Source organism: Chiloscyllium plagiosum, chromosome 31 (assembly GCF_004010195.1).
Source record: "Chiloscyllium plagiosum isolate BGI_BamShark_2017 chromosome 31, ASM401019v2, whole genome shotgun sequence".
NCBI lineage: Eukaryota > Metazoa > Chordata > Chondrichthyes > Orectolobiformes > Hemiscylliidae > Chiloscyllium > Chiloscyllium plagiosum.
Genome location: NC_057740.1, coordinates 8,088,778 through 8,110,261, shown reverse-complemented (window position 1 = coordinate 8,110,261; position 21,484 = coordinate 8,088,778). Strand labels below are relative to the sequence as shown.

Genomic DNA, 21,484 nt, shown 5'->3' with positions numbered 1-21,484 from the left:
GGGGATTTGGGGAGTAGGAGCTGTGAGGGTGGGGGAATGGAAGCTGTGAGGGTGGGGGGAGTGTGGGATTTGAGAATGGGTACTGAGACTGGGAGCTGTGAGGGTGGGATTTGGGGAATGGATGCTGTGAGGGTAAGGTACAGCAGCTGTGAGGTGAAGAGTGAGAGTTGTGAGGGTGGGTGTAGGAGCTGTCCAATACAGGGAGTTGGGGGAAGGGGTCAGGAGCTGTGAACATGTGCGTTCAGAGGACGGGCTGTGAGAGTGGGTATTCACGGAGGACAGAGAGTAAAGCAAGCTAAGAGTTGTGAGGGTAGAGAGTTTGGAGGCAGGAGCTGTCTAAGAATGAAAGAAAAACACAAATGAGATGATGACCATAGTGTTCAAGTGGATTTTATGTAAAATCACGTACAATAATGCAAAGTGATAATCTGAAATTAAGTGCAGACTAACCTGAGTCCTTGTTGAAGACTCGTGAAAACTACTGATGCCAGATTTCTGACCAACCAATTAACCAGTATTAACCAGCCACCTCCAGTACAAATCCAGATCAAAACTACTAGATGTTGGTCTGATTTGAAATGGTTTTCATTGTGGCACAGATATCACCTCATGGTTTATTAAAGCTTATTTAGTGAGCAGCATGGTAAACATTAAGGAGCTTTCAGATTCCAGCCTTGGCCTATATGGATTGCTTGTTCACAGCTGACTGGGAGATTCTATTTGACCTCCACAGTCCTGGATGGGGGGGATAACATTGGTCAGTTACCACAGCTAAATTGTCATGTTTTCTCAGGCAGGGGTTGGGAACTATCAAAATATTCATATTCTTTTGTCAAAATACATTCAGATGTAAATTTCTTCAGATGTATAATCACAGCGGGAAGTGAAAAAGTTGCAGTCTACCAACTCCAATGTATCTGGGTCAAGTGCAGCACCATTCTGAAGTGACAAGTTTATCTCCTTTCAGTAACATTTGTGAGAAGTTTTCTACAACAGCTCCATCTGTAGGTGGCTGACTCCTGGCTCCAGTATCACATTGCAACATGTTTTGTAGCAGACTTGGGGAAAGGTGCCAGATAAGGGTAGGAATAGGTCCAGTCAAGGATAGTAGGGGGAAGTTGCGTGTGGAGGCGGAAGAGATTGGGGAGACACTGAATGTAGTGAAGACTATAAGTTCCAGCACATCCTTGGATCAATACATGCTGTTGCCTTGGTAGTGGGCAACAGGACAATGTCTATGAAAACATTTTATGTCCACCAGATATTAAAACAACTCCACAGAGGCCGATATTCCGTCACCCTTTATTTACACATGCACAGTACTTGACACTGGTCTGGCTTCTCAGAGAGGACAGAACCTCAGGCACTTCTGTTTATATCTGTCAGCCAGGGCTCCCTGATTGAGACTGTTAACCTGATCCAATCAGGGAGCTCCTATTCTTTGGGGTCCACCTGGCTGACCTCGTTATAATCATTACAGACATAGTGATGAGATCATCTTAATGTTCTGCCTGCCCTTTTGTGAAATACTCTAGGTATGTTGTCAATGTTTTTAAAAATGCGCACTTTCTCGGATGGTGGCTGTAGAATTTGAATTTATTATACCATGTGCAGGATTGTTCCTTAATAAATGCCCTTCTATCTTAAACCATTTAACATTAGGCTAGATTTGAACTGTTAGGTCTAGTGTCATGTCAGTTGGATCAGACCCACATCACAGTGTGTTCAGTCTGACAGTCTAATCAGGTGCTGTCTATTATCTGACAACCATACCATCAGGAGCAATCAATACTGTAGCAAACTGCTGTTACAAATAACTGCCTCATCACAAAAGCAGCAACAGCAGGAGTAATAGAAGCCCTTCATATTGTAGAGGCGGGGGAGGGGTGGTGGGAATGAAAAGCCTTGTTGAAAATTTCATTTTCCTCATTTCAGAGAGCGAGAGCCAAGGACATGCAAGTTCTGGGCCTCCTCCCAATGCACAATCCTAGCCACCCAACACCTGGAGGAAGAACACCTCACCTTCCACCTTATGACCCTCCAACCACATGGCATCAACATCGACTCCACCAGTTTCCAAATCTCTCCTCCCCCCCCCCCCCCCAACCTCATCCCAGATCCAACGGCTTATGCCTGAAACGTTGATTCTCCTGCTCCTTGGATGCTGCCTCACCTGATGTACTTCTCCATTGCCACACTCTGATCTCCAGAATCTGCAGTCTTCGCTTTCTCCTATGCAAGAGTTAGGCGAAAAATCGAGGACTGCGTGAATAGAGAAAATCAGCAAGTGTTCTGTGGCTTAATTGCTATCACTGAACTCGCATTGGAAAGTATGCCCCTCATATGTGAGCACTGTGGATGGCACCTTCCCAGTCACTGAACGATGTGGCCAATAATGAGAAAGGTGATCAGCACTAAGAAGATTCCTGATGTCAAGAGCCAAACAGTCCCATTTACCAACCATTAGCATGCAATAAGATCTTCGCTATTATGCCATTTCACCTCATCAATATGTAGTTTCGTTGCTTACATCCACTACATAGAAACAAGGTGAGAATTCCCGACATGAAAGTCAGAGCAGGTACCTGGTGACTCCAGTTTGCCATTTGCTCCTCTGGACCTCCGTCTTGAACATAAGTCACTGACATCTCAGAGCGTGCTCCATGGACAGTGACTGCACACACAAGGTGCCAATTATCCTCTAACCAACATGTTCCAGCCAAATAAAATGAACTGTGCACTTAGACTTAGACAATAGCATTGGTGCCGGTAATCCTGGGAGGTCCTGACAGTGCCCTAATCTTCTGTCCACAGTGAGTGGGGGATGCAATGAGATGGATGTCATAGGGGATTGGTCCATAGCTAATGAAGCAAGGCTGGGAAAATAGCGTGAGAAAACTCAGTTGGTCTCACAAAGAGAAACCCTCTTTGCAAATTCACCAAAATTAAGACTTAGGCAATTTAAAAATTCCACCCTCTGATACCATCCACGGTGAAATAAACTGCAGATTCTCTTGATCGGTGAAGCGCTGTCTGGAGGGCTCCTCCACGTAAATCAGGAATAGGTACATTAAAGCTGAGGGTTGAATCAGCCATTAATCTTGCATGAGGTAAGATGGAAGACTGAGACTACCTCGATATGCAACTCTGAGACTGTGATTATTGTACTGAATGGCTGCCACCCATTGCGTCTCATTAGTTTACTCGTACATAATGTTAGCAAATAAAAAGGTGCATTGAACCACTCCATTGACCCCTATGCCAGTGCACTTCTTCAACTTTGAAATGAATGTTCGTAAATGTGAGCTGGTATTTATGTACCTTTCTCGCTTACAAATCAAATTGATGTTTCCTGGATGCTTTGTTCTCCTTCATGCCACTTTATATTTAAAATGGCTGCATTTGGGCAGTGTCCCACCAGCCCATTGAACAAAACGATCAGAGAAAAGCTAAAAACAGGTGTCAATGTATAAATACCACTTTCTAATGTTCTTCCAGCAATTCAGATTTGTCAAGCTTTAAAGAAAGAAAGTTTGCATTTTGGGATTTGAATGTTTGAAAATGAATGCCTATGTCCCAATACCAAAGTACATCTTTTTGGTTGTATGCACCTGATACAGCATAGAGCCAGAAGATCTAGAATAAGTACCTTTTGTTGGTTGACTTCAATATTTTTTGTCTCCTCTTTCAGTTCCTGGCCAACCAATTAACTTCAAAGCTACTCCTAAGTCTGAAACCAGTATTGAGTTGCAATGGACTGCACCCAGAGAGGAGAAAATCATCAGCTATGAGCTTTACTATCGTGATGAAGAGCTAGGAAAGGAGGTAAGAAAGTGATCCAATTTAGCAGCAGGCTGAAATACTCATTTGGTCTAAATCCCATTTTCAACTGTCTGCATTGCATTTCTTAAGAAATGTTGCACAAGACTCATAGAGTTGGGAAGGCTGATCTATTAGTGTGAGTAGAAAATGGGTTGAAGGATAGAAAACTGAACAGGAATAAATGGGCAATTTTCAGCTTGGTAGGTTCTTATTAGTGAGACGCCATAAGCATTGATCCTGGGCCCTCAGCTATTTATGAAAGATGTTAGTGACTCAGGTAAGGGACTGAGTTTAACTTATCTAGATTTGCTAATGATACAAAGCTCGATGTGAATGTAAGCAGTGAAGAGGACAGAAAGGGTTGAAGTTTAGTTACTGTGTCCCGACCCCACGATACAGAGGAAACCCTGATGAAGAATTCGCAAAATGTCAGTGTCAGTACCCACAAGGCAGTTTTCAAGGAGACTGGGACTTAACCAGGCCTGATAGAATAGCTTCCAGCACTCTACAGTAAACTAGCCCAATGCCAACAGTGGAGACTGCCTAGATAGGGGACTAAAGAAGAAACTTCGAAAGGTTAAAAGTTTTTTAAAAAGTTGTGGCAGCTGTCAGGTTGTCAGAAAGGGAGGCCTGTGGGCCTCTGGCAAAAGGGGCTGGGGAGGAGGGCATTAAATTCACTGAGGCACTGATGGCCCCATTGATATTCTGCCAGGACTTCACCACAATTTATCATCCCGACTTCAGCTCCAGTCTGCAAAATTCCAGATGGAATGTGTCATGGCGGGCAAGTTAAATAGCCCCATTGGCTACCTGCTGGTGATAGACAGGTCATTGTGACTGCACCCTGATCCAGCTTCAGCCTGAATGGAGATTGCCTGTCCGTGAGACCATGGCTGCAGACCCACACATTATCTGGAAGAGAGAGATTACGGCTTTGCCCACCCCCAGGTACCATCCCCTGCCACCTCTGAATTAAAATATTCAGCCCAAGAGAAATGTGGGCAGGTTCTGGTGATTGGGCAACAAGTTGGCAGATGGAATGTAACTGGAGGATATGAGATGATTCACTTTTGGAGGAGGAAGAGAAATACTGAATATCTTTTAAACGGTGAGAGACTATCAGTGTTGGTGTTCAGAGAGAGTAGTGCAGTGGAGTTAAATTGCAAGAGTAAGGAAACCCTTCTGCAATCAGACAGAGCCTCGATGAGGCCACACCTAGTATTTGGTCTTCATATCTGCAAGGTGCTGCATTTTGGGAAAGCAAATCTTAGCAAGGCTTATACACTTGATCTATATGGACTTCAGTAAAGCATTTGACAAGGTTCCCCATGGGAGATTGGTTAGCAAGGTTAGATCTCATCGAATGCATGGAGAACTAGTCATTTGGATACAGAACTGGCTCAAAAGTAGAAGACAGAGGGTGGTGGTGGAGGGTTGTTTTTCAGACTGGAGGCCTGTGACCAGTGGAGTGCCACAAGGATTGGTGCTGGGCCCTCTACTTTTTGTCATTTACATAAATGATTTGGATGTGAGCATAAGAGGTACAGTTAGTAAGTTTGCAGGTGACACAAAAATTGGAGGTGTAGTGGACAGCGAAGAGGGTTACCTCAGATTACAACAGGATCTGGACCAGATGGGCCAATGGGCTGAGAAGTGGTGGGAGTTTAATTCAGATAATTGTGAGGTGCTGCACTTTGGGAAACCAAATCTTAGCAGAACTTATACACTTAATGGCAAGGTCCTAGGGAGTGTTGCTGAACAAAGAGACCTTGGAGTGCATGTGCATAGCACCTCGAAAGTGGAATCGCAGGTAGATAGGATAGTGAAGAAGGCGTTTTGTATGCTTTCCTTTATTGGTCAGAATATTGAGCACAGGAGTTGGGAGGTCATGTTGCGGCTGTACAGGACATTGGTTAGGCCACTGTTGGAATATTGTGTGGAATTCTGGTCTCCTTCCTATTGGAAAGATGTTGTGAAATTTGAAAGGGTTCAGAAAAGATTTACAAGGATGTTGCCAGGGTTGGAGGATTTGAGCTATAGGGAGAGGCTGAACAGGCTGGGGCTGTTTTCCCTGGAGCATCGGAGGCTGAGGGGTGACCTCACAGAGGTTTACAAAATTATGAGGGGCATCGATAGGCTAAATAGGCAAAGTCTTTTCCCTGGGGTGGGGGAGTCCAGAACTAGAGGGCATGGCTCTAGAGTGTGAGGGGAAAGATATAAAAGAGACCTATGGGGTAACTGTTTCACACACGTGTATGGAATGAGCTGCCAGAGGATGTGCTGGAGGCTGGTATAATTGCAACATTTAAAAGGCATTTGGATGGGTATATGAATAGGAAGGATTTGGAGGGATATGGGCCGGGTGCTGGGCAGGTGGGACCAGATTGGGTTGGGATATCTGGTCGGCATATATGAGTTGGTATGAAGGGTCTGTTTCTGTGCTGTATGTCTCTATGACTCTCTATCTAAAGAAAGCTACAGTATTGTTGCTTTTGGGGTTTGCAATGAAACTTTGCTGCGTTGACTGGAATGAGAGGGTTGATTTATTTTGGGAAATCTTGGATAATGGGTTTATACTTTCAGGGGTTTGGAAAATGATCAAGAGTTGTTTTGAAGCATATAAAAATCCGTGAGGACTAGACCGTGTAAATACTGCGAGGATGTTTCCCCTGGATGAATAGTACTGAACCAGGGTTCACACTGTCTTGTGATTAACGAGAACTCGTCAATGCGATGCACTTTGATTTCCAAAAGACGTTTGACCAGGTGTCACATCTAAATATGACCTCATGGCATGGGGGCTAACATCTGGATAACATGGATGGAGGACAGGTTAGCTAACAACAGTCAGAGATTATACACAAATGAGCCATTTTTGTGTTTGTATACTATAGGAATTTGTGCTGAGCCCTCATCTATTTGCAGGCTATATCAATGATTTGGATGAAGATAGCAAATGTATAGTGGCTCAATTTGCTGATTACACAAAAGTAGGTAGGAAAGTAAGTTTTGGAAAAGAGTAAAGGGATATAGACAGCTTAAGTGAAACAGCAAAGGTTTGGCAGGTTGACGACATGTTGGAAAATGTGAACTTGTCCTCTTTGGAAGGAAGTCTGGGAAAACAACATGTTACTTAAATGGAGAGAAATTGCAGAACTCTGTAGTGCAGAGGAATTTGGATGTTCTGGTACTTGACTCATATAAAGTTAGTTTACAGGTACAGGAAGTAATTAAGATGGTCAATGGAATGTTGTCATTTATTGTCATTTAGAGCATAAAACAAGGGATGTTGTGTTACAGATGTTGAAATCATCAGTAAGATCACATCTGAAGTATTGTGAACAGTTTTGGTCTCCTTATTTAAGAAAGGATGTAAAATCTTTAAAAGGAGTCCAGAGAATGTTCTCTCCTGGGTTGAAGGATGTATTTTATGAGAAAATGGGCCAGCCCTGAATTATTTGGGGTTTAGAAGAATGAGGAGTGAAGAATATAAAATCCTGAAGGGACTTAATAGAGTGAATGGTGAAAATAAATTTCTTTTTGTGGGAAAGACTAGAACTAAGCAACACAGTTAAAAAAATAAGTCATCTATTTACATCTCGTATGGTCATAACTCTGTGGTTCTGTTTTCTCCCGACAGTAGAATCAATAGAATCATAGAATCCTTACACTGTGGAAGCAGGCCTTTCGGGTTTAGTACCACCTGACTGTCTGTGTAGAATTTGCACATTCTCCCCGTGCCCATGTGACTTTCCTCCAGGTACTCCGGTTTCCTCGGATAGTGCTGAAAATGTGTTGCTGGAAAAGTGCAGCAGGTCAGGCAAAATCCAAGGAACAGGAGAATCGACGTTTCGGGCATAAGCCCTTCTTCAGGGAAAACAACATGTTACTTAAATGGAGAGAAATTTCAGCTCTGATCTCCAGCATCTGCAGACCTCACTTTCTCCTCTGTGAGCTGAATGGACTGCTTCCACACAGTAGTGATTCTATGATTCTAACATATTTTGTCCATTACAGCATTACATTTAAATTTAATAATTGAGAGAAAGCCACTTATTTGTAGTGTACAGAAAACCACCTACAGCAACTAATAACATCTCAGTGACTAAAGAATGAGAATATCTGAAAATGATCCGAACAATCATATGCTTTGATTATAAAAATAAGATTGCTACTTTGATCAGATTTGACCAGGCTTTAAAGGATTACACAATACACTTCAGCAGCTAAATAATTATTCTTTATTTAGTGTAATGCTACCCTGAGAGGTTTCAGAAAAGACTTACAATGATCTTGCTGGTATTGGAGGGTTTGAGCTATAGGGTGACGTTGAATTGGCTGGGGCTATTTTCCTGGAGTGTCATAGGCTGGACGGGTGACCTTGTAGCGGTTTATAAAATCATGAGGGACATGGATAGGGTAAATAACCAAAGTCTATTCCTCAAGGTCGGGGAATCATTAGGTTTAAAGTGAGAAGGGAAAGTTTTAAACAGGACCTAAGGGGCAACATTTTCATACAGAGGGTGGTGCATGTATGGATTGAGCTGCCAGAGGACATGGGGGAGGCTGATACAATTACAAGATTTAAAAGGCATCTGAATGGATATATGAATAGCAAAGGTTTAGAGGGATATGGGCCAGGTGCTGGTAAATGGAACTCGATTCATTTGGGATATCTGGTTGGCATGGATGAGTTGGACCCAAGAGTCTGTTTCCATGGTGAATATCTCTACAATATGACAAGATATCAACTAATATCTAATCTTAAAATGTTGCGTCAACAATTCTTATGTCAAATGCATATGGATGTCTCTTTTCCGCAGGAAGTGATAACCTTTCAGCCAAGCACTGCATACAGTGTGACCGGGCTACGTCCGAACACTCTGTACTATTTCCGTTTGGCTGCACGCTCTGAACATGGCCTTGGTGTCTTCACCTCCCAGATCTCTGCACGGACCCTCCAGGCCAGTAGGTTTCATTCCATGTTCATCTGTTAGAATACTATCAGAGCAAAGGATGCTGGGATTTTATGTAAACTACAAGCCAAGCAGCCATGTTAAAAATTGACATGGCAACTGTTTACACCTATTCAATTTTTTTTAAAAAACTGAGTAAACTTTTGTTTTTAAAAATATTTTCAATTAAAAATTAAAATTTGAATTAAGGTTTTTAAATTTGTAGATTTTTTTTTAATCTACTCAGACAGATTGGACCCATGACTCCTTATTTCAAATGCTTTGCTATTGAGAATACATTAGCAAAATCAATATAGACAATCAAACCAAATTACAGTGGGCACTGGTCCAGATAGCAAACCTATCCATACCTTGGCAATGTTTTACTAAGCTCAGCCAAATAGCTTGGAAGTTTTGGATCTGGATTGCTATTACAGATTTGTGCTGTAAGGATGGTGCGAAGGGAATTGTTACATTAAATTCGATCAAAGTTGAATGTTGCAGACTGAAATTTCTTACCTTTATGGAGGAGAAAAATCCATTCCCACCAATCCTACTTTCTCCAAATGTTTTTATTCTGTGTGGAATTGAATCATTTGAAACAAAATGGAGATCCAGAGCGAGTAATGCTAGTGCTTTCCAGAAATTGTTTGACCTTCAGAACCAGGATGCATTCCCCTCTGGAACCTCATCCAACTTGCAAAATCAGCAGTGCTAATGAACTGCAGATCTCAGTTGTTTGTCCTGTGTCCCTGAGCAGGGTTGACTCTCCAAAAGCACAGAACTATTGACTATGTAAACAAGGTCTCTAACTGAACAAGGATATTTTTTGTGAACACCCTTTATTGCAATGAACTGTGTGTCATTTAGATAATTCTGTAAATGAATGGTGAAGTAAATACTAATGGTCTCTTCATGCATCATGCAGTCATTAGTAATACGCTCCCTTTTTTCAACAATGTACCGGTTTACTCCATTCATATTTATGTGGCAAAAAATTCAAGTTACGTTTCAGCAGTAAATTAAATTCCTGAAAATACCCCAAAAGAATGTTTGCCTTTACCTCATCATGCAATCCCAGCAGCCTCTTCTCTGTGTCAGTTTGAGGAGATTCATTTTTGGTATCTGTTGTTAGCAGCTCAGCAACTTCCAGTTGGGTTTTGGATCAAGCAGAATAATAATTGTTTCTTAAGGCAATGAGTTAGAGATCATTTCTTCCTCGTGGTTTCTTAGGGGACTTGACTACTCATCATATAAGACATTGGAGATGATTTCAGGCAGTGCAAAGGCGTGGGACTGGAATGTGAGCTGATCCTAACTGGCAATGCAGAATGCCCCCTAGGTGCCAGTCCGTATGTTGGGTGCTATGAGGAGGGGGGTGGTGAGTGTGAGAGATAGTGCTGTTAGATTGCAGTTGCCTTTGATGGGGTTGGACTGAAATGCAAAAGTGGCCCTTCATGTAGTTGGGGTAAGAATGAGTCAAAAAAACATTAATGTTAGTTCCTCCGTACGGGAGGAGTGCACGGGAGCAACTCAGAGCTGGCATGGGATGATCAAGACATGAGAGACACCTCACCTGGATTAAGGAAATAGAAAACAAATCCTTGTATGGGAGAAAAGGGAGGCGCGAACGTTTCTCCAGGTTGTTATAGGAGGGAGGGAGGTGAATGGAATATTCTTTTGGACCTGGGAAAGAAATGTCTACCTCCATTTGTTGGATATGGGGAGATGTAAGAGAAGCACACAAAAGCAACTGGAGGGTGTCTGGGCTGCGTTTGGAAGGCAGATTGGGCAGAGGTCTCAGTGAGAAGGATGAGGTGATTCTTGAATGAGTGAGATATATGATGAACATTCAACTGGGTTGGTAGGAAGAGGGAAGGAACTAGCATCCCTGGTTGGCATTCTCTCATACAGAATCGCCAAGTAAGGATTTAACTAGTATGGCTTACATTTTATCACTGTTTCTTAGTAGGGTTCTTAAGGCATCTGCTAGTTGGTGGATCACCAGTACATGTTTTGTAGAGGACTGGACTGTATTGAACTAAAGGAGAAAAAGACAATTAATTGAAATTTAACCAATGTTCATTTTTAGTTTAATGGATTCCACTGTAAATGAAGTGTATCCTGTGATTATTTGATCACAATTTTGACAAAGTCCAATAAGTATGGCTAATGTACACGTCCTGCTGCTGCATATCACTTCCAAATCGCATCACCGTTTACCTCATCATCACAATCATTTCACCCCATGTTGAACCATGGACTAGTTCAAGAATAAAAGTCAGCATTGAATACTTAAGTTTTCTATAATTTTTTTTTCCCTGAATTCTACTGGTGTGGATCAATTTGGAGTTCAGGTTTTACCATGACAGGTAAGTGCACCAACAGTCCTTGGAACAGGAGCAGTCAGGCTTGTTTAAATGACCACAAAATCATTTAGACCATTTCGGAATTTCAAACTAAGATCTTTCAATTAAGTGATGATCCAGATGTTGGAGACGTGACTACACTCAGCTCCAAGAACAGCCCCATCGTAGAATGAGGAAATATGTTTCTTGTTACAAACAGGTTCAAACCAAGTGCCAGACATTTCTCTTCCCAACTTTCTCTCTTACACAAACTGAGATACATAAAGAAAAGCAGAGAGCCATATACTGTTGTGTGATTTTCCTATTTCTAAAAGCCTTTCACATCCAACAGAGAGACATTCACCAAAGAAACTACAAGGCTGTGTATCAACACAAAGACACACTTGACCTTGCATTCCATTTTATTATTTGGTATATCACTTGGCAGCAGATGTAATTGCCACAAGGGCTGGCTGTTGAAACATATTTATCCCATCCCTGACTTTTCCAAAATAATTCCAGCACCGAAGTTTCTTCGGTTGAATATTTAATAGGTGTTTCTTCTAAGTCTAATGAGGGTCCGTGCAAAATTGGCCAAAGTAAAACTCATTGCTCTGGAAGTCTCCTTGTGGGGCCGCATTATACGATGGTACTATGAGGTAAAATATTCTCTTGCATTGCCAGAAATTTCATATAGGCCGAATGTGAGAATGTATATTGGCTCAGGGTATGAACTGAAGTATACAGACCGTGACATTTTATGTGTGCTTGGTTAACTAGGTTGGGGATACTTCAGTTCTCTGGGACCAGAAAGAGGAGAAATTATTTGGTGTCCCTGCTCCTCACTGCTGTCCAATAACTCCTAGTGACCTTTGTCCATTTTTTTGATTTTTCTTTTTTCAGTTTTTATATTGAAGTAAATCTGATTGTCCTATCATGACCTGGGGAGTGTTAGCTTATTACATGAAGAATACTTTTAATTCTGAGACTTTTCAGATTAAGAGTCAGCTTGCATAAAACTTCACTGATCCACTCTAAGAGGAATTTTGTATTTTTTCAGAAGGAAGGGGTGTATACTTTGACTTTACAAATATTTAAAATATTATCCAACTCTGATTAAGCAGAGTTTGTCCACTTCCTGCGACGTGGTCCAAACTGATTGATTGGGTGTTTAAAACTCTTCATCACTCAGACTAACAGTAAATGCACTTGGCACTAATTCAATGAAAAAGTCTGGAAGGCTGTTGTGGCACAGTGGTCATGTCCCTACCTCTGGACCAACAGGTCTGGATTTATTTCCCCAGAGGTCTGTCAAACAAGTCACTTAAAATAACTGAGAGAGTTTGAATACCTGAACATACAGATATGTAGACACTCATTGACATGTACTTATAGAAACAAGCATATGTATGAAGAAGTAAGGAACAAACATAGACAATTGTATACATGTATGTAATGACCAGTGAAGAATGGTCATATTGAACAGGAATAGACAACCAAAATAAGAATTGCTGCAGTAAGAAGCTGTCATGAAACATTAAGTTGGTTTAAGGAATCCATTAAACTAAAAAGAATATTTCCAACTGTAACCCTTTCAGTACTGAAATTTAAAAATGTGCCAATTTGCCTTCAGTCAATTGTATAGAAATTGGACTTTGACAATTAACTCTATGTACTGAAAGGACTTTACTGTTTATGACCTGGGTTTAGCTAGTTTCAGCAGAAGTCACAAGAAGGTTTTGGATTTTCACACACCCTTAATCAATAGTACCAGGTGAGTCCAGATGGAGGCAGACCAGCCAGAACGTGGTGAATGCCTGTCAAAGTCATCCTTTGATATTCGTCATGGTCGAAACAGATTTACAGGTGACATCCTCTGATACAGGCTGCTTCTAGGCAGTTCCTATCCACCCACATTTCTCTCAGCTTACCCCAATATACTTGATGAATGAGGACGTTTTCCAAATCAAAAGAGCCAGGCATATCTGCACTTTCAAGACATTTACTTCATTCACAGGTTTAAGCAAGAAGAGGGGGAGATTTGGCTCTTAACTTTCCATAGCAAGCATCAGTCCCATTCCTTATCTCTATTATTAGTTCATTATTTATTTGTGTTCTGTAATATGGGGCAACATGGTGGCTCAGTGGTTAGCGCTGCTGCCTCACAGTGCCAATAACCCAGTTTTGATTCCAGCCTTGGGCAACTGTCTGTGTGGAGTTTGTACAATCTCCTTATAGCTGCGTGGGTTTCCTCTGGGTGCTCCAGTTTTCTCCCACAATCCAAAGATGCGCAGGTTAGGTGAGTTGGCCATGCTAAATTGCCCATAGTGCTCAGGGGTATGTAGGTTAGGTGTAAATGTAGAGTAACAGGGTGGGGAAATGGAATGGCCTGGTTCCACACCATAATGATTCTATAATTCTATTCCACCACCTTCCTCAATCCAAAATGAAGTTTGCCACTGCTCCCAGAATATGTAAGGAAATGTACATTGTTCACATATCCAAGCTTTTCTGTTTCAAACCTCCAGGTTCTCCATTGTTAACCACTCCAAAGAAATGAAATTTGTTTATGTGGCCAGGACTGTCCATCTGATTGTCACCTGTAGATTTGTTCCATGAGGTGAAATGATTGGATGCCGACGATCAAAGTGCCATGCAGGAAGGAAACTGAAGCAGAAACAGCTTCATTTATGTAAAACAGAGAGAGGTTGCTCCAAATTGGCTACTTTACTCAATAATCTGAATTGCAATTGAAGAGTTATTGGAAACAGGCATCTGCTACTGTGTGCTACTCTGTCTTTTCAGGCTATTTTCTCATTCAGAGATGGTTAAAATCAGTAAGATCAAACCCTGTTGAGATTCTCCTGACGCTGATGGATGAATGAGTAAATCACAGGGGTTAGCATTCTGCTCCCACATGGCCTGTTCCACTAGAGTGAAGTGAAAATCCTGTCTGAACTGCTGAACTTATCAAGTACTTTATATTGACAATTCTATCCCATCAGCTACTCCTTGCATTGCCTAACCAGTGATGCCACATCGTATCCATCAGATTGAATATACTAGATACTCTTAGATTACAGTGGTGAAAATCCACAATTCCTTTGCCATCTTGCTCTCATCATAACATATTGTAATAATAATTGATATTCACAATAGATAAAAGAATGTTGCATCATCAGGACACACCTCGATTCTTACACAAGCATATTTATTCAGAAATGTTTGCTGTGCTGTAAAATACTGAGGTACACATTCATATGATTGGAAATTGTATCCAACTTGGTCTACCCCATGAGGTACTCAGCGAATAAAGTCATAGAGTCGTAGAGATGTACAAAACAGAAACAGACCCTTGCGTCCAACTTGTCCATGCCAACCAAATGTCCTAAATTAATCTCGTCCCATTTGCCAGCATTTGGCCCATATTCCTCTTTAACTCTTCCTACTCATGTCCCCATCCAGATGCCTTTTAAATGTTGTAATTGTACCAGTCTCTACCATTTCCTCTAGCAGCTCCTTCCATACACACCGCACTCTCTATATGAAAGAGTTGACCCTTATATTCCTTTTATATCTTTTCCCTCACACTTTCAACTTATGCCCTTTAGTTTTGGATTTCCTACCCTGGGAAAAATACTTTGGCTAATAACCCTATCCATGCCCCTCATGATTTTATAAACCTCTATAATGTCACATCTCACACTCCAGGGAAAATAACCCCAGCCTATTCAGCCTCACCCTATGGCTCCAATCCTCCAACCCTAGCAAAATCATTGTAAATCTTTTCTGCACTCTTTCAAGTTTCACATCTTTCATATAGAAGGAGACCAGAATTGAAAGCAGTATTCCAAAAGTAGCCTAACCAATGCCCAGTACAGCTGCAACATGACCTCCCAACTCCTACACGCAATGCACTGACCAATAAAGGCAAGCATACCAAACATGTCTTCACTAATGTCATTTAACAAATTGAAATTCTGTTCATTTTAAATTAGCTTCCTCCATATTGGTTATTATAGGTTTTTACAAATCCGCAACTATCCTCAGTTTAACTTTTCTAAATCACTTCTGTGAGTAGGCAGTTATTTGGCAGCTCCAAGATGTTAGCCAGTGCTGATCTCCAGTTATTAAGCAGTTATTCACAAACTAGCCAGCAGTGATTGAGAAAATGCCTCAGCACTACTGGGCAAAATTTCAAATCCATGACTTTGAACAAAACAAATTTAAGTTTCAGGCAAACCCAGTTAAGTTTTGATAGGTTCAAGATGAAACACTTTGCCTGTCCATTCCAAAATGAACGCATTCTGGAATATTCCATGTGGGTTTTGTGGAAGCTGCTGATCCCTGAGGTCTAGAATGCTTAGTCTGCTTTACTAAGGTTTGGCCAGTTATATGCTGGGAGAGAAAGGGTAGGTTTAAAAAGACTTTGAGAGCATGCAAAGAAAGTCTTTAGTGTAAGATCTTGAAGGAATGTCAGGTACGTACCATTGGAAAATACTTCAATTTAAGCTGGACTTTAATTTCTTTATGTGTTAAGTTATTTTCTTTTTCTGTGCATGGCTCCAGGAAGTCCTGGAGTATTTTGTGGAGTCTATTTTTCTTGTTTTGTTTTTATTTTGTCCTTGGAGTGACTACACCACCCAGCCCTCCCTTTTATATATCTTCCTCACAAAGTGTCTCAGCCTCATTCTCTATCCGAAAATTGGACACTACAAATTGTATTTCAAAGCACCCATGCACTGGTTTCAAAATATGAACGCAAACCACCTGGATTACAAGAGGTATTCCTGGTTTGTTCTAGAATTAATTTGATTTTCAACGCAGTCTCTTCCCTCCACAACCTCAAGGATAAAGCAAGGCATGTCTGACTGTGGGCTTCTCCATCACTACACTTGCTCTTTGACTTCGGAGAGTACTTTTAGCCTGAACCAACTGAATGCATACTTGCCTTTACTTCCAAATTAGTCAGTGCAGCAAATGACATGAAACCACCCAGTGAGCCTGTTGTTGCTGCAAAAATGAACAGTGGGTTCAGATTGGAATATTTACATAATAACCCGTGTTAGATTCATCTCCTGACATTTAATTGATAGTCAGTATTCGGTAATTAACGTTGATACATGACAGAGTTCCCAAGCAAAGAGGATCACTGTTCAGTTTGATTCTTTTTATCTGGGTATGCAGACTGCCAGTGTTAAGCATTGGATCGTGTGCAGGAGATCAGTTAACCAGTAGTGCATTTAATTGGAGAAATGATTGAGACAAGCAGGTGTAAATAAGAGGACGTCCAGGCGTGGCTAGCTTATACGGAGGCTGAGATGACCCTGCGGAACACAGCACTGTCCGTGAAGGGTGGCAGTGGTGCCATCGGCCAATGGGAAGACGAAATTGCCCGCAAAGCGAGAGGTTAATTGGGTTGCTCCCCCACCCCCCAGAGGAAAAGTGCTAAGTTCTTTCTCACTCTTAGTCTGAGCAACCTCATTGAAAAGTAGCAATTGCACCACAGTGGAGGATGGTTCAGATTAAGTGTTACAATCCCTTGGGACTACAAGACAGAAAATCACTTATAGACAAACAGTGCTTTGAAATTCTACTTTTTTATTCCCTTGTCTGAGGACTTTGCTGTTACAATTATCTTGTACTTAAATATCTCCAAGAACCAAAACTCAAAATTCTAAATTATTTTTAACAGATTTGCTCAGACTCATGAATCAAATACCTTGGGGATCTATTTTGACTGTGTTACACAGCAGTTTATTTTTTATTAAGTTACTGGGCCTTGGTACATGTTAATGCTGTATACCTAAACTATAACATACATAAACTGGCACCAATTAAATCATTGATTCAGAGCTCAATGTGATGGTTATTCAGTAAGCCATGTACCATTGCCATATATTGCACGGGTAGGAGTGACTTGTGTCCCAGTTGCTTTTACCAGTGCTCCTTAGCCAGCTTGTATCTCTTGGTCTTTTATCACAGCCTGCTTGGCTGTGCAATAATGTGATCCTTCTGCATCCTGGAAAGGAACTCATTTAACTCGGGACTATCCTGGCACACTTCAAACAAATGAATGGGATCTGTGAAAATAACTTAGTTTCTGTATAACTATGGTTGGATCCTTCTTCCTCATTCTGTTTATTTTTTTCCCAAACTATACACGTAAAATTTGTTTTAAGTATCTTACAGAGCATTTCCACTTACAGAAAATTGCACAAAGTATAATAAAATTCAACTCGTCTCCACAAAGCATGTTCCACACAGGTGCTTTAATACATTTGGAATACTTTTAATACGGGCAAAATACATTCCGGAGAACGAAGTTCTTCAAATAGAAACATATTGAAGGTGCGATGGAAATAAACATTTCTCCAACCATCGTGTTACACTGTGAGATGTCTTTAACGCACTGTCAACTATTAAGTGCTCAATTTCCACCCAGTAAGTGACCTCTTATGGCCACAGGACAAAGGCTTGGCAAATGGCACCAGCTTTAGTTTAAAATGAGAGATACAAGTCCTTTTTTGCAACAGTAGGCAAGCAGATGTTAGGGATGAGCACAATCTTGTGTCTACTCACTTGCATTGAATGGTTTAAATGGAGCAAGTGCAAAAGAATAGGATGGATTGATGTACGTAACCATTAAAAAGAAATCCACACATTTTTCCATTAATAATAGGCTCCTTATGCAGAGTTTGTTCATTCTGACTTAATCTTCCACTACTCAGTGAAGTCAAACTACCCAAAACATCTGGATGTAGACAAAGGAAATCTCCCTTGCTGGACCCTCTAGTTTCGATATAGCCTACCCAGTGTTGAAATGGCAGTCTCCCCTTGTTCACCAAAAAGAAATACCCTTCGTAACCTTTGAAAATAAAGCAATTGTTTATCAGCCATGCAGGTCTAAATGTCAATCAATATCCATATTTTGAAATCTTTCAATAAATTAACACAATAATTCAATGATTTGAAATTAAATATAACTATTTCCAGTACAGTTCTTCTCCTGTCAATCTAATCTACACACCTCCTCTAGCGTCATTATTTGTTCTCAGCTATATTAATATTGAAAGCAACTTGTAGAAATATTTTATAGAGAGAATTGAGTGGCTGGATGAAGAAAATGGGGGGTGGGGGGAAGGAGGAAATAAAGCAATTAGATTAAATAAAGCAACAATATAAAATGATGTGGTTACTCAGCAGAGCGGCCGACGTCCAGACTGTCTTGCTTTCCCAGTTCGGTGAGGTTGTGCAGAAGCGACCAGCCCATTGTGTTTGGGGGAGCATTTAAATTATAATGAAACTTTGTTCAAAAAAATTGAATCAGAAGTCATCCCATTAGCACTCCTACCTCAATTTCTTACTCAAATAAGATTTGTTTAACATTTGCTTTGATCACTCTAAAGATTTGAATCCTTCTTAAGTCAGAATTGCTTCTGTTTAAGCATCATACCAGGTTTTTTAATTCCTTTAGAGTCTTCCGTTGTTTTCTTTTCTGTTTCATCTCAGTTTTTGAGGACCTTTTCCTTTCGTTTTTATCATTTTTCTTTTTGTATTATTGTATTTTACCCTCTTCCCTCCCATTGTTTTTTAACTCCTTCCTCTACCGCACCCCCTCCCTGCAATAGAACCATCATCCCCTCCTCAAAATGTAAAGTGCAGCAGCCCCAGTTCCACCAGCATTCTGGTAAGTTGGTGGCCACCGCCGCCAGAGAGTCAAAATGGCGACCTGGCAAAGTACAGTATCAGGTACCAAATGGTGCAGGGAGAGGACAAGCAGCTCCACGAGGTGAACGACATTCCACCAACGACCACACAGATGCGACTGGAGAGCTTGGCGAAATGGACAGAGTATCGAGTGACAGTGGTCGCACACACGATGGTTGGACCAGGCCCAGAGAGTGCTCCCATATTTATTCGCACAGATGAAGATGGTAAGTTCAGGCAACTATTCTACCTAACATTAAATGTTTGATGTTACAATCGTCCTAGAAGTCACCCAGTCTTCATTATGCATGTACCTTGCATGGAACTGCTACAATAATCCAGCAAGGTGCACATAATATCAATAGGAGGCAAATTTCCATTAGGGTGACACAATCAAGGAAATCAGTCTTGTTGCTCATTTATGTTTTCATCAAATCACAGTGAACTATTCTCAGTAACATCTTGACCCTGTCATGAAAGGGCAGTCTGTCTGTTTAGTCAACCTAGGTCAACTGTTCCAAAATGTCTGTCCTGTTTTTCTCGTGGAAATATTTTCAAGTGCATTTCTGGGGTAGTTTCACAGTCTGTATTCCACATGTTGCCTTTTATTTATATACATTCATCATCATTTATAGAAAGAGAAAAATGATCGAAATGGTGTGAGCATTGGGCCATCTGCCCCGAACAATAGTACAACAAGGGGGATGTGATTACACCTTTTCAAATAACCTTTCTGACCCGTATTTTTGTCAGCTGTCTCTGGTTTAGTGGCAAATTTTATGAAATTTCTTGAGATCGTTTACAATGTTCACAGCTCTCTATTACTCAAACCCTTGTTGTCACTAAAGGAATCACATTACAATGTTTCGAATGCCTTGTTTGCCCATGTCACATTTGCAATTTACAGCATTGTCCCCTCTAATGAGTTCTGCTTGTTGAATAGTTTTTTCAGTCAGTTGAGGAAATACATTGAAGCCATGGATTAGTGTCGGGCCAACAACAGAATAATCAAGCATGGACTCACTAAGACAGTGAGCCAATAATTTGGGGGAAATCTTTTTATGCAGAAAGAACTCGTACAGTTGAGGGTGTCGTTAAGTGGAAGACTAGGTTAAGCCTTTAAATTGGTGATAGCTGGCTATGTGAGAAGTGTGAGGCGGTGAAATTAGTTTCGGATTGCTCTATCAGAGAGCTGGCGCAGACAAGGTCAATCAAATTGCCTCCTTCTGAATGTAATTGTTGTAGTTTAAATGGAGTGCTTTGATGGCCATTTCTTCCTCTGGACTTTGCGACCTTAGAGAATAGGAGTGAAAATAGGGAAAATTGAAATAGTTTAGTTATTGCTAAACCATGTATTTGCAGCAACAAAATAAATTGGAAATGAATCACTGCACAACTTTCAATGCTGTGTTTAACTAGACAAAAGTGAAGCTGTTGTTCGGCCCAACAGGTAGCGGAACTTAACAAAAGCCATTTTGGGATAATGCCAGCTCAATTATCACAGTATATAATTACAAAGAGAGGATAATCAGTGAACAGATTGAAATAAAAACTTGTGGGGGAAATTATAAACCAGAGTAATGGCAAGAGAGTCATTGACATTTCGAACACTGTTATTGAATGATTATGTTCCATTTAAACAAACAAAAACCTCAGATTGTTTCTCTATCTGATAAATGCCATCCACCAGTTCAAATTGCTGCATGAGGAATTTCCACTTAGAACAGATGAGAAAGGAACATGGTAATTTCACATTGTCTTGAAGTAACTGCAGAAACTTTTCCTTTTTGCAGGAATTGGCTTCTTTTCAAAAACAAAAACCCTCTCAACTTGGCTGATCTGTTGCTATCCTTTGAAAGACTATTTTAAAACATGGTCCTGATGATGACATCAGTAAAGCTGGTATTACTCAGTGCCTTGTGACCGAGATAGTATTGACAAAGGTCCCATTATCAATGATAGATGGATTGCTAATGGAATATTTTTGAAGGTCATATTCATATAAGCCTTGTCCTAAGTGCCATTGGCAAAAAAGATCCACTTTGAAAGTGGTTCATCTGAAATATTCACTTTGCAGTTAGTGAGATCGACGAATTTTGCAGGGTTTGCTCAACGTTACATCCCATTAAGGTTCAATCACAACTTTAAAGAATTTCACAACTGGAGGAGTTTTGCCACATATTATGGTTCAGGTTCATCAAAGCCTGTATGGAAGAAATGAATGGCTCCTCCAGTGATCCAGAATTCTGAATTTGTTTTATTCTCTGTAGTTTTGTCCTTCATTTCCAAACCTTTCCCCAGAAGGGAGGTGCTACCAGCTTCCTGGTGATTTGTTTTTGCTGCTCAATGTTTCAGATGACCACATAGAGTCATAGAGATTTACAGCATGGAAACAGACCCTTCGGTCCAACCCGTCCATGCCGACCAGATATCCCAACCCAATCTAGTCCCACCTGCCAGCACCCGGCCCATATCCCTCCAAACCCTTCCTATTCATATACCCATCCAAATGCCTCTTAAATGTTGCAACTGTACCAGCCTCCACCACTTCCTCTGGCAGCTCATTCCATATACGTACCATCCGCTGTGTGAAAAGGTTGCTCCTTAGGTCTCTTTTATAGCTTTCCCCTCTCACCCTAAACCTATGCC

General features: G+C 41.0%; 1 protein-coding gene across 18 annotated transcripts in view; it reads left to right on the top strand.

Moving 5' to 3' along the window:
- Positions 1–21,484, top strand: part of LOC122565203 (receptor-type tyrosine-protein phosphatase S-like) — a 210,088-nt gene that overhangs the window by 47,824 nt on the left and 140,780 nt on the right. For 16 of the 18 annotated variants that reach the window (XM_043720928.1, XM_043720933.1, XM_043720934.1 and 13 more), the window contains 3 exons: positions 3,692–3,825; positions 8,646–8,790; positions 18,757–19,062. In XM_043720928.1, coding sequence (XP_043576863.1) covers positions 3,692–3,825; positions 8,646–8,790; positions 18,757–19,062 — 585 coding nt within the window. The remainder of the gene's footprint in view (positions 1–3,691; positions 3,826–8,645; positions 8,791–18,756; positions 19,063–21,484) is intronic. The other 2 variants (XM_043720944.1, XM_043720943.1) reach the window with 1 other exon arrangement.